This window comes from Amblyomma mixtum, unplaced genomic scaffold, assembly GCF_055824585.1.
Source record: "Amblyomma mixtum isolate Tamu unplaced genomic scaffold, ASM5582458v1 scaffold_29, whole genome shotgun sequence".
Lineage (NCBI taxonomy): Eukaryota > Metazoa > Arthropoda > Arachnida > Ixodida > Ixodidae > Amblyomma > Amblyomma mixtum.
The window spans coordinates 294511-306916 of NW_028317726.1; the positions used below are offsets into that span (position 1 = coordinate 294511).

A 12406-nucleotide genomic window follows, 5' to 3' on the forward strand; every position below is an offset into this window, starting at 1 on the left:
CTCATTCATCTCGTGCGATTCCGTGTTAGTATTATTTGTAGCCCGAAAACGTGTCTTTTGAATCCTCAATGTAGGCACTGTTAAGGTCCTAGTACACGGGCCTGGAAAGACTACTTCCCGACGTGTGTCATCGGGAAGCCAGATGCGGTGTCAGGGTCGAAGAACGCGGGTCTGGGAGAAATTACCACCAAACGTGGATCGTCGTTAAGCAAGGTACGGCGAAGGCTAAGCAGCGGCGGAAGCAGCCAGCACACATATGTCTCCTGGGTGGCTGAGAGAACCTGCTTTCTACTCGGCGACCGTTGCCCCAGGCCTGCCGTCCTGGACCACACACGGGACCCAGGTGACAGCTGATTCCATTTACCGAGCTCTTCCCGGTCGGAGTACAGAACCATAAAGAAGGGGTTGGAGTTTTAGCAAAAACAGACCGCCTTTCCGAAGTCTCTTCAAGTGTCGCCGCCGGCGCCGCCGCCGCGGGGAGACCGACGTTATCTTCCCCAATTGCTGTGAGCGTGCCGGGGGAACAAAGGGCTTCGTTTGCTGTGGCTCTTTGGCGTGCCAGGCATCGCGACGAGCTGGCGGGCATCGTCCGAACATATCCAAGGACAAAGGACCACTTACTGGCCTTTTCGTGACCTCTTTGTTCCGGCCTCGAGCGGCGGGTGTCATCTGAGGAACAACAGCTGTCGAGACCCACGGAACCTTCGGCTAGCCAGAAACCATCACCTACCGCAGTCGCCGCTTCCTCGACGGCACCTTCTTTCCCTCGGATTCAACATGTGATGGGGGCGTGACCCTAAGTGCTGTGTTGTGTTTGTGCGCACAAGTGAAAGCTCTAGGCCCCTCCCACTCCGGCGTGGGCGTCCTCAACCTAGGGAATTTGGGGAACCAGAAGTGTATAAAAGTCGACAACGAATGCGGCAGAATCGTCTCTCACTTCTCTTCACTCATCCTGTAAAATGATGTAAATAAACCAATTCTCCTCTCGCCATCTACCTCTTCGCTCAGCGGCACTCCTGTCCTGAACCCTCGACTCCAACAACTGGCTGGCAGCGCTTGGGATGGACCGGGTGACATCGCTCTGCGTGTATGGGTGAGCGCTTTGTCTTTGCTCTAAGATTCACCAGGCTTTAAACTCTGGGTTAAAAGTTTGAACTGCTGGAAATCGGGTGTCTGTAGCACAGTGGTAGTTTGCACAGAACCATTAGTGAGCAGACAGGGCCACCATTTAGGGCAGCGATCATGGACCTCAGGAAGGTAGTCAAGGACGAGCTGCTGCTGTTGTGTGAAGAGTTGGGATTGGAAGTGGAGGAAGGAATGAAGAAAGTAGAAATCATAAAAACAATCAAAAATTGTGAGGCGGACGAAGAAGATATCCAAATTGCGTGGGAAATGGCCAAAAAAGAGTTAGAAAGGCAACAAGCAGAAAAAAAGAAATCAGAGGATGAAAAAAAAGAAAAGGAAGCCGCAGAAAAAAAGAAATCAGAGGATGAAAAAAAAGAAAAGGAAGCCGCAGAACAGAGACAGCTGAAAATGATGGAGCTCCAAATTGAAAGCCAGCGTCTGGCAGCCCAAAATGGGGGAGCAGGCATTGTTGATCGATTAAACAGGGTGGAACCTCACCGTACAGACAATTGGATGTATCCCTACAAAATGGGCGAAGACATCGGTCTGTACCTAGTTAACTATGAAAGGGCTTGCCAAAAGAGCAAAATCGCCGAAAACTTGTGGTCACAGCGCCTGCTAGGCCTTTTACCTTGCGAGGCGGCTAATGTGATCGCCAGGCTAAGCGAACAGGATGCGGAAAGCTATGAAAAAGTGAAATCGGCTCTACTGAAGAAATACCGCCTTTCAGAGGAGGCGTTTCGGCAGCGTTTTAGGGAAGCAACAAAAAAAAGCAGCGAGGATTATGCGGAGTTTGCGTACACATTGAAAAGCTATTTAGTGGAGTGGCTTAAGGGGGCAGGCGTGTACGAAAGTAAGGACAAGGTGGTCGAGTGCGTCTGCCTGGAACAGTTTTTCCGCAGCATCCCGCCGTCCGTAAAATTCTGGGTGCAGGACAAGGAAAAGGTAGAGACTGTTGAGCGAGCAGCTCAACTCGCTGACGAATTCTCGATACGGAGAAAGGCGAGTGCGGAGGAAGGGCAGTCGGAAAAAGGAAGTACCTCGAGAAAGTATTTTTCCTCAAGAAGGCCGGCTCTAAATGGAAACGCGGGGCAGGGTGCAACGCAGAGAAAGGTGGCCGAAAAGGCCCCAGAGAAGAGCGGTAGTCAAACGAAGGACGATGGGGTAGAAAAGGCGCGGAAAAGGGAGTTTGAGGCCAGGCAACCGTTGCGGTGCTACAACTGCCAAGAACCAGGGCATATCGCCGCGAGATGTAGAAACCCGCGAGTGGTGTTTTCCTACATAAACGGTAGCGATGAAAACCTTGAACTTCTTCGCCCCTACCTTCATGAGTTAGAGGTAAACGGCAAGCCGTGTAAAGTGCTCAGGGATAGCGCAGCTACGATGGATGTAGTGCACCCATCCTATGTTGTGCCTGAAGATTTCACGGGAGAAGTAACGTGGATTAAACAGGTGTTGGAGGAGCACAGTGTTTGCTTGCCTATGGCAAGGGTTGAAATTTCAGGTCCGTTTGGGAAACTGGTGACGGAGGCAGCCGTCTCAAGTACTCTTCCGCTGGAATATCCTTATCTGTTCTCAAATCGGTCTGACCGACTGTTGCGTGAGAGAGGACAGCTCTTTGGAGAAGGAAGAGTACAGGCGCTAACGCGCTCGAAAACCCGCCAGCTCGCAGCTCAGTTAACACAGGACCTGGGACAGAGCGAGGGGGAAATCGGAGCACAACCTGAAATTGAGGAGCCAAGGTTAATGGCTGAACAAGTGGACGAGGTTGTCCCTAGATCGGGCAACATAAGCGCAGCTGCAGCGCCAGGGGAACCGCAGGAAACAGAGTCCGCCGGGGCGTCGGTATTGTCCCCTACTTCGCGCGGCTTTGAGCGGCTGTTGGAAGTTGACAGAGAGATGCTAGAGGCAGAGCAAAAGAGCGATCCTAGTTTGGGGCGCCTGCATGCTAACGCGGAAGAGGGCGTGGCTAGGCGTAACATCACGTTACTCGAGAAAGGTGGACTGCTTTACAGGCACTACCGAGATCGCAAAGGCAGGACTTTTGATCAGCTAGTAATTCCCGAAAAATACCGGGCTGACCTTCTGAGTTTGTGTCATGGGAACAGCTGGTCAGGACACTTGGGGATCAAAAAAACGAAAGAGCGACTTTTAATGGAGTGCTACTGGCCAGGGTGCTTCAAAGACGTTGAGAAGTACGTGAAGTCGTGTGACGCATGTCAACGAGTCGGGAAACCAGGGGACAAATGGAAAGCTCCACTGAAATTGGTTCCACTGATCACTGAACCATTTCGGCGGTTAGTAATCGACACGGTCGGGCCCCTACCCCAAACGAAATCAGGATACAAGTATATCCTTACTATGCTGTGTCCAGCAACAAAATTTCCCGAAGCAGTCCCCCTCAAAGAACAAAGCTCTTCCGAAATAGTGGACGCTTTGCTCAGTACCTTTGCACGAATCGGTTTTCCCGCGGAAATTCAGGCTGACCAGGGAACCGTGTTCACCAGCGCCTTAACGACCACCTTTTTAAAGAGGTGCGGTATCAAGCTTATACACAGTTCGGTATACCATCCCCAGTCGAACAGTGTCGAAAAAATGCACTCCGTGCTCAAAAGGGTCCTGCGCGCGTTGTGCTATGAACGAAAAACAGACTGGGAGAGCTGTTTGCCGGCAACGCTGTTCGCGCTTAGAACAGTTCCCCATGAGGCGACCGGGTTCACACCCGCTGAACTTGTGTATGGGAGAGCCCTACGTTCTCCTCTCCGGATTTTGCGAGAATTCTGGGAGGGAACGGGCGAAAGCCAAACAGTCGTGAGTTACGTGTTGGAATTGCTCGACCGACTTAGTTCTACGCGTGCTCTCGTAGAAGAAAACCTGAAAGCGGCGCAGCAGGGGGCAAAGCTATATTATGACCGAAATGCAAGGCAACGAACATTTCAGGCGGGCGATAAGGTCATGATTTTGCGACCATCCAGGAAAAACAAGATGGAAGTGCAGTGGGAGGGGCCGGTGGAAGTTCAGCACAGGCTGTCGGAAACCAACTACGCCCTGAAAAAGCCCGGAAAGAGAAATGAGGTCACCATCTATCACTGTAATTTGATGAAACCTTATGTAGGAAGGGAGGAGGTTGTAAATATGATGTTAAACATGCCCGACGAAGTACATGCTGATCTACCTGAGATAGGGAAAGACAGCGATGCGGAATGTGGCGTCGAGGAGATTCTTGCGCGTTCCGCGAGGACCGATGTGCTAAAAGAGGGGCAGCTAAATGACCTTAAGGGACTTTTAAGTGAATTCAAGGGAATGTTTAGCAGTCGACCAGGAAAAACGGACCTGATAACTCATGAGATCGAGCTTACCTCCACTGAACCAATCAGGTCAAAACCTTATCGAATGTCACCACGTCAACGTCAGATCATGGAGGCAGAAATTAAGCGAATGCTTGAGATCGGGGTCATCGAACCAACTGAAAGTGATTACACTTCCCCCATGATCCTCGTTGAAGTACCAGGTAAAGAGCCTCGTCCATGCGTGGACTATAGAAAACTGAATGGAATCACCAGAGACCAGCTCTATCCGATTCCTAATATTGAGGAGAGAGTGGAGCGCGTAAGTGGGGCCCAGTTCATCTCTACGTTGGATCTTGTGAGGGGATATTGGCAGGTCCCTCTCTCAGATGCCTCGAGCCGCTACGCCGCCTTCATTTCGCCGATTGGGACTTTCAGACCTCTCGTTTTAAGTTTTGGCCTCAAGAACGCGCCGTATAGCTTCTCGAAATTGATGGATATTGTGCTTAAAGACATGGAAAGCTTTGCGGTCCCATACTTAGACGATGTAGCGATATTTTCCGACAGCTGGGAGGAGCATATCTCGCACCTGAGGAGCGTGTTGGCTAGGTTGCGGGACGCTGGCCTTACACTGAAGGCTGAGAAATGTAGTTTTTGTTGTTCCCAAGTTACCTACCTTGGACACATTGTAGGACGAGGAACGCGGCAGCCTTCAGAACTAAAAATTAAGCCCATAGCTGACTTTCCAACGCCTCGGACAAAGAAAGACATCCGCTCTTTTCTGGGGCTGGTTGGGTATTATCAGAGGTACATTCCTCGCTATTCTCAACGAGCAAGCGCACTGACAGATGCACTGCGGAAGGGAGAGCCCGAAAAGGTTTTTTGGGATGAGCCGAAAGAGAGCGCCTTTCAGGAGCTAAAAAAAGTGCTAATTTCACGGCCCGTACTACGGACGCCTGACTACACTAAAGAGTTTGTAGTTCAGTGCGACGCTAGTGATAGGGGGATGGGTGTTGTATTGAGTCAGGTCGGGAAAGACAATGAAGAGCATCCCATCCTGTACGCAAGCCGGAAACTGACGCTGCGGGAGGAAGCTTACAGCGCCTCAGAAAAGGAATGCGCATGCTTAGTCTGGGCAGCACAAAAATTGTCATGCTACATATACGGGTCGAAATTCGTTTTTGAGACGGATCACTGCCCACTCACGTGGCTGCGGCAGATGTCTCAAAAGAACGGACGCTTGCTGCGGTGGAGCCTCATCCTTCAGGAATACAACTTCTCTGTGAGGTATAAGAGAGGAAAAATGAATGGCAATGCCGATGGGTTAAGCAGGCTATTCTGAAGGGCCAAAGTAAAAGAAGGTCCTCCTGTTTTTATAAGTATCTGGGAATTACTAGCGGACCTATGTATGTTTTTTATATGTATGTTTTTTATATGTATGTTTACTCTTTCCATTTCACGCACGGCTCTGACTTGGTTGTTGCCCAAGGGTCAATGATGCTATCACTTAATGGCGAAATCACTTGGAACCATAAATTTGTTAGGTTGCCATGTTTGTCGTGATAAGCCTGGTGGGTCATGGGCAGAGTGAGTGCTTGCGCGTCGTGTGGGGCTTTGTTGCTGGGGCCGGAACGGCCGCTGTTTGCCATTGTGAGAGGTTTGGGGGGGGATTTATTTGGTGCTCGCAGAAAAGAGCAGGACTTCCCATTCCCAAGTCAAGCCCATCTCGCCTCGGCAAGGGATTGCTACCACTGGCCGATCGAGATTTTCCTGGCCGCGGAGGAGCTGTTAAGGTCCTAGTACACGGGCCTGGAAAGACTACTTCCCGACGTGTGTCATCGGGAAGCCAGATGCGGTGTCAGGGTCGAAGAACGCGGGTCTGGGAGAAATTACCACCAAACGTGGATCGTCGTTAAGCAAGGTACGGCGAAGGCTAAGCAGCGGCGGAAGCAGCCAGCACACATATGTCTCCTGGGTGGCTGAGAGAACCTGCTTTCTACTCGGCGACCGTTGCCCCAGGCCTGCCGTCCTGGACCACACACGGGACCCAGGTGACAGCTGATTCCATTTACCGAGCTCTTCCCGGTCGGAGTACAGAACCATAAAGAAGGGGTTGGAGTTTTAGCAAAAACAGACCGCCTTTCCGAAGTCTCTTCAAGTGTCGCCGCCGGCGCCGCCGCCGCGGGGAGACCGACGTTATCTTCCCCAATTGCTGTGAGCGTGCCGGGGGAACAAAGGGCTTCGTTTGCTGTGGCTCTTTGGCGTGCCAGGCATCGCGACGAGCTGGCGGGCATCGTCCGAACATATCCAAGGACAAAGGACCACTTACTGGCCTTTTCGTGACCTCTTTGTTCCGGCCTCGAGCGGCGGGTGTCATCTGAGGAACAACAGCTGTCGAGACCCACGGAACCTTCGGCTAGCCAGAAACCATCACCTACCGCAGTCGCCGCTTCCTCGACGGCACCTTCTTTCCCTCGGATTCAACATGTGATGGGGGCGTGACCCTAAGTGCTGTGTTGTGTTTGTGCGCACAAGTGAAAGCTCTAGGCCCCTCCCACTCCGGCGTGGGCGTCCTCAACCTAGGGAATTTGGGGAACCAGAAGTGTATAAAAGTCGACAACGAATGCGGCAGAATCGTCTCTCACTTCTCTTCACTCATCCTGTAAAATGATGTAAATAAACCAATTCTCCTCTCGCCATCTACCTCTTCGCTCAGCGGCACTCCTGTCCTGAACCCTCGACTCCAACAGCACTTTACGGGGACCTAGAATTACGGCATGCGCTCCCAAAGTTAGTAGCGTTTCACATAATTTCGCCCCCTATCTCTCTACCATGCAAGCTAGGATCGAAGGCTACTGTCATTGCACCCAGGGGTGGTTGCTTGGCTCAGTTATCGAAGTGGATCCATACTCAATCCTGTTGCTTACGGCAGTCAAACTGGCTTTGCCGCGAACAACGTTCTATCGCAGTAAGTGAGCTGGGTTATTAATAGTGGACCGTATTGACCAAAGCTTATCTGAACTAAATCTCTTCGGAAACTTCTCAGTGCACATTGCAATGGTTAATGAGAAAAGGCCGCAACACTGACGAGAGAGAGAATAGAGACGACGGACGCATTGGCCGCTTCCAACTGTTTACTCCAAGCATTGAGACACGCCTACAGATAGCACCAAGGTCAAGAGCGGCTGCAAGATCCAAAGTACTACCGGAATAGCGGGACCAACCACCAGTTCTAGATAAGAAAAAAATGTCTGCATTATCATGACGCCAACCAGCGGCTTGCAAAACTTTTCTTCCTTGTATCTCGCCCAATGCGGAAGCGAAAAGACGAAATGTGGAGATGACGCGCAATCAAGGTGAATCCTGAAGTTACGGCATGTCTGTGGAAGGTGTCTCACATCTGAGCCTCAAGGAAGTGGCTAAGAGTCACAAGGTAGCATTGTTTTTTCTGCCCCAAACAAACTATGCGTGGATCCTTGCTTCGTAGAAGTGGCGAAATTGCGAGTGGTGGCAAGACAAAGCGCGATATCGCTCTAGAAAAGAGTGGTTCATGCTATCGGCCTTGCTTATGCCATATCCTATACAGGACATACCGGGGGTGCTTTAATGAAATTGGGGTAGACTTAAGCTACGCCTTTAAGGGTCAGACGCTGTAGTAAGCGGCTCTACTTCTAGTAAGTGACTTCTAGTAAGTCTGCTAGCAAATGTTCTAATAGTAAGTACTTCCAGTAAGTCCAGTAAGGGACTCTACTTGAGCTCATTAGCTCATTACCCGATCACGTGTTCTACTGATTTTTCAAGATCACTTGACAGACCACTGTCCAGTGAGACAGGCTTGCTGTTGCTGGCTTGCAATGACCCGTCACCGACGTGCACATTGCTGTTAGTTAATCACTACTCCCTTAATTACTGTCTCTCTGATCGCACGCGTCCTCATTAGTATTAGTCGTAAGCAGCCACGTTGCGTGAAATACAAGATGACATATATGCGAAGCAGCGCAGGTAATTGGTCCAGTATTGCAAATGGATGGTCTCACTCTGGTCCTTTGTAGGAACGACCTATGCCAATACGTCGGTAACAGCCCGCTCTCACCAAGCCGTACGAAAGTGCCTTGGTGTTTTTCTTTTCAGCGAACTTTAATTAAAGTATACATTTGCACGTCGTAATAAAGTTTGAGTTGTGTTGCCACATTTAAATGACAATTTATGCAATGTTTTAATCAGTTTCCAATTCCGCTGCTCCACGTGTGACGTCAGGCATTTTCGACCAATCCGGAGTTTCGCGACTCAGAAAAGCCGGACGCACAGAGGATGGCGCCACCTTTTCCGCTTAACGGGGACCCTTAACGCTGCACCTTTGGAAACAAACAAAATGAATGCACGCATTTGATCGCGCATGTTATCACGCGTCGAAGCGAGCCACGACTTAAGAGGGCAAATATGTTAGGCAACAGCAACAACGAAAAGGCGGGGCTCTTGTTAGGAGCCGTTTGCATCAAGATACAAAATACACCTCACCTATACATAACCGATGCATCAGTAAACGAGAGCGTGGCTGATTTTAATTTTCTCCATGCACGCTGTAAGGCGACGCCGAGGTAAACATTAGTGGCGGTAACTGGATAGAGTGAAAGAAAAGAACAGAAAAAGAAGCGATGAAATCTGTGTATGTGTGGCTTTAATGGGCGCACCGTTGTGGCGGAAGGCATGTGAGTCTCGCTGCGGCGAATCAATCCACAAACGATATATTGCGTCTGAAAAAAAAACAAAGAAGAAAAAAGTGCCCCGCCCCTATCACAGTTCATAACAGTCTTAAACCGATGTGACGATAAGTGACGAGGGAGTGCTTAAAATAAAAATATCTTTGCAAAAGAAGAAAAAGGGGGTGTGTACTGACGAGCCCAACAACCGCCACTGGAACGGGTTCGCTGTTGAGCGGATTATTTGCTATTGAAGGACAGCCTATGTGTAACTGGGGATCAGGTCTAATAAGGATAGCTTAACCGAGTTAGGATGGTTACGGTGGACATAACCGCAGCGCACCTAGACTATTGCCAGTGGTCTTTATCTGGAAGCCATCAGTTGTGGTGTCCTGGTTCTGGCGAGGGCAACGGTCCAACTGGGTGCCGGAGGGTAGCCGTTGCTAGAGCTAGTTGGTAGAGATTGAGTGAACACAGCTTCATTTACCATACAATATTTTTGTAACCTTGTGTTTGGCGCCTAGTGGAGCAGTGCAGCGGTGCGTGCTGCAACGTGGGGTCTTTGTACCAGTCCGCATTTCAGGTCAGGGTCCTCGCTTAGCAGAACGGTCTCACAAGGCTCCTCTGAGGGATTGGAATAGACTTGAATTGAAATGCTCACACCATGTGAATTTTTGTGGCCTTTGCCCCATTGTATGGACAAACTGGGCTCTAAAGCATAGGGTTCTAATGGTGTAACCGGGCTTTTGTGCACGGATCTGTTCGTAATTTGCGGATAATATATTCTTGCTCCTGGGTGAGCGATTCATGAGGTATTGGGTGTAGGGTCAATCACGCTTTGAGGGAACACGGCTCCGCGTGGCCACTTGCCTGCGGAGTGCCATTGCATCTAGCCCGTTCATGAATCAATGTATAGTGGAGAATGAGAAGGGCGACCTTCACGTGGGGCTTCGTTTCTTCTGCTGCTTTGCACGAGTTTACTACAGGCTTGGTCGAACTGTGCTTCGCATGTGCGCAGCCACGCGGTGCCGTGTTCCCTCTAAGTGTGATTGACCCTGTACCTACCTAGCCTTCCTGTGGGAATGAAGGTATTAAGCGTAAGAGGAGAGAGGCAGCGTTGCATACCTCTCCTCCTCCTTTTCTAGGGGCGTTACTCAGTGTAAGAGAGCACGGGCATTCCCAGGGCAGGCACGGTTCCTCCGTGTTGGTCCCATGTCACCATGTCACCATGGGAACCAAAATACTGAGGCTTGTTTGGGATGATGTTTAGTAAGCAGGAGTAAGCTAGCCTGTTCCGTGTGTTAGGCCTTACTGAGGTTGCATGCTTGTCTGCTTAGGCCTTACTGAGGTTGCATGCTTGCTTAACAGTAGACACAAGAATGAATATGCCACTGAGAATTCGACAGCCCATCAAGGTGCACCTAGCACTGAGGTATATGCATCCTTTCTATAGCATCCAAAGATGAAAATACACAGCACAAAGAAAGAGGCTGAGTGTGGCACCACCGTCCCAGCACCCTATATATATATATGGAGATGCTGCTGGACTAACACAAGGGAAAATGACTATTACGACTACCGCGGGAACGCTCGTTAACAGCGCCTCGATATGCGCGTCAGAACCTCATGCACGAGGATCTGTTAATTCGATTCATAGATTCAACATGTTGTGGATGTTTGCTGCGCCGAGAAAAAGCCAGAAGAATGACTTGAAAAAGGTCGGTTCATCCTAGAATGACTTGACTGAAGTATCAGAGTATCCCACAGCATGTAGCATACATTCATAATGGTATCGTCCTCATACAGAAGTGGGGAAATAAAGAGGCGTGAGCACATAGGGAAACAAAAAAACATAACAAAAACGAAACGAACAGAGTACAAATCAGAATGGCACAACAGTGTCTGCGGCATACGTAAGTGTACATCAATTGAGTTGTTTTATTTATAATTACGGATGAGTGTAGCAAGAGATTTAGCGGCCATAATTCGTTAGAGTTCTAGGCGCCGACCATGGGGAACACAACCCGTGGCACTATCCGTAGCCTCCAGGGCCAGTGCTTTGTCCTTACGGATTTCCAAAATTGTGGTTTGAGAGAAGTGATCCCTTGTTCGTCACCCCCCCCCCCCCCCCAGCCCCTCCCCTTCCCACACACACAGACACATTCAAAAATGATGGGCAGAAGTTGGGCCCTTGTGAGCACGTTTCCTCCGAAACGTTGCCGAAGGGCTCGTCTATTAAATTAAATATAGTTAGAATCACCGAAATATGAGAAAAATAAAAATGGTAAAAATAATTCTAATTGAACTAATAGCAAGAAGTAATTGAAAGTAAATGGACAAATTTGGAAAAATGGTAAGATGAGTTTGCAGGTAAAGACTACCATAAGCGGGGAATAAAAAAAAAAGGTGCAGCGTAGGCTGATGCAGTAGTTTAATGGTATATGACATTGACTAACACGAGCATCACAAAAGAAGTGGGGCGGGGAGGAGGAGGAACAAATTTATTTTCAGAAAAGAACAAAAGGTCCTCAAATGTGGACTTCTACTTCTCCTAGAGTCCATGGGCCTAGGAGTAGTGAGAGAGGTACTGAAATAGACAACTGGCTTTCCGTGGGTAGGGCCGAATTTGATGGTCGGTACTGTGCATTTGCAGTTCTTGTGGGCGGTCTGGAGCGCTTTGGGAAGCGTCTGCCCGGGGGTCACCGGGCGTGGCATTTACGGCCCACCATCGGATTACCGGCTGCTAGATGTGCAAGTTCACAGAGTGTGCTCTGCCTGAGGGGGTCTGGCAGCTTCGCCTCGCTGTTGACCGGCAAGGAACTGTACCCAGTGGGGAGCTGTGGCATCGACGCCTTGACCCGGCTGTCGGCAACGCTACCCGCAGCAGGCATTCGTTGGTGTCTTGTCGCCCTGCTCGTGCCTCTTATGAACTAAAGTGGCTGTCTGGGCTTGTTGGTCAGTGATCATGGTTAAAGAATGAAGCGCGAAAAGACCAGGACAAACGGAGAAGCGGACAGGACTGGCGCTGTCCTGTCCACTTCTTCGTTTGTCCTTGTCTTTTCGCGCTGCATTCTGCAACCATGATCCTGCCACTTGGCTACCCATCTCGGAGGCCGCTCATGTGAGGGGGCAGCACTGTAGTTGTGAAGTTCGATTCAGTGGTACTAGTGGGGCCCCGTTCCGAGTTCGGGTAACTCGGAACGGGGCCCGGGCCCGGGGAACGGGTAGGTAGCTGCAGTACGTTTATAAACCAGCGGAGCGGGTCTCCGCCGGTTTATAAACGTACTGCAGCTA

The 12406-nt window shown here is 50.1% G+C and overlaps 1 protein-coding gene across 1 annotated transcript; it reads left to right on the forward strand.

The window, feature by feature from the left end:
- Positions 1–76: 76 nt before the first annotated feature.
- Positions 77–7118, forward strand: LOC149324476 (uncharacterized). The gene has a single exon (XM_089565503.1). It carries the CDS (start codon positions 1243–1245, stop codon positions 5752–5754), a length of 4512 nt encoding a protein of 1503 aa, XP_089421629.1. The 5' UTR covers positions 77–1242; the 3' UTR covers positions 5755–7118.
- The last annotated feature ends 5288 nt before the right edge of the window (positions 7119–12406 follow it).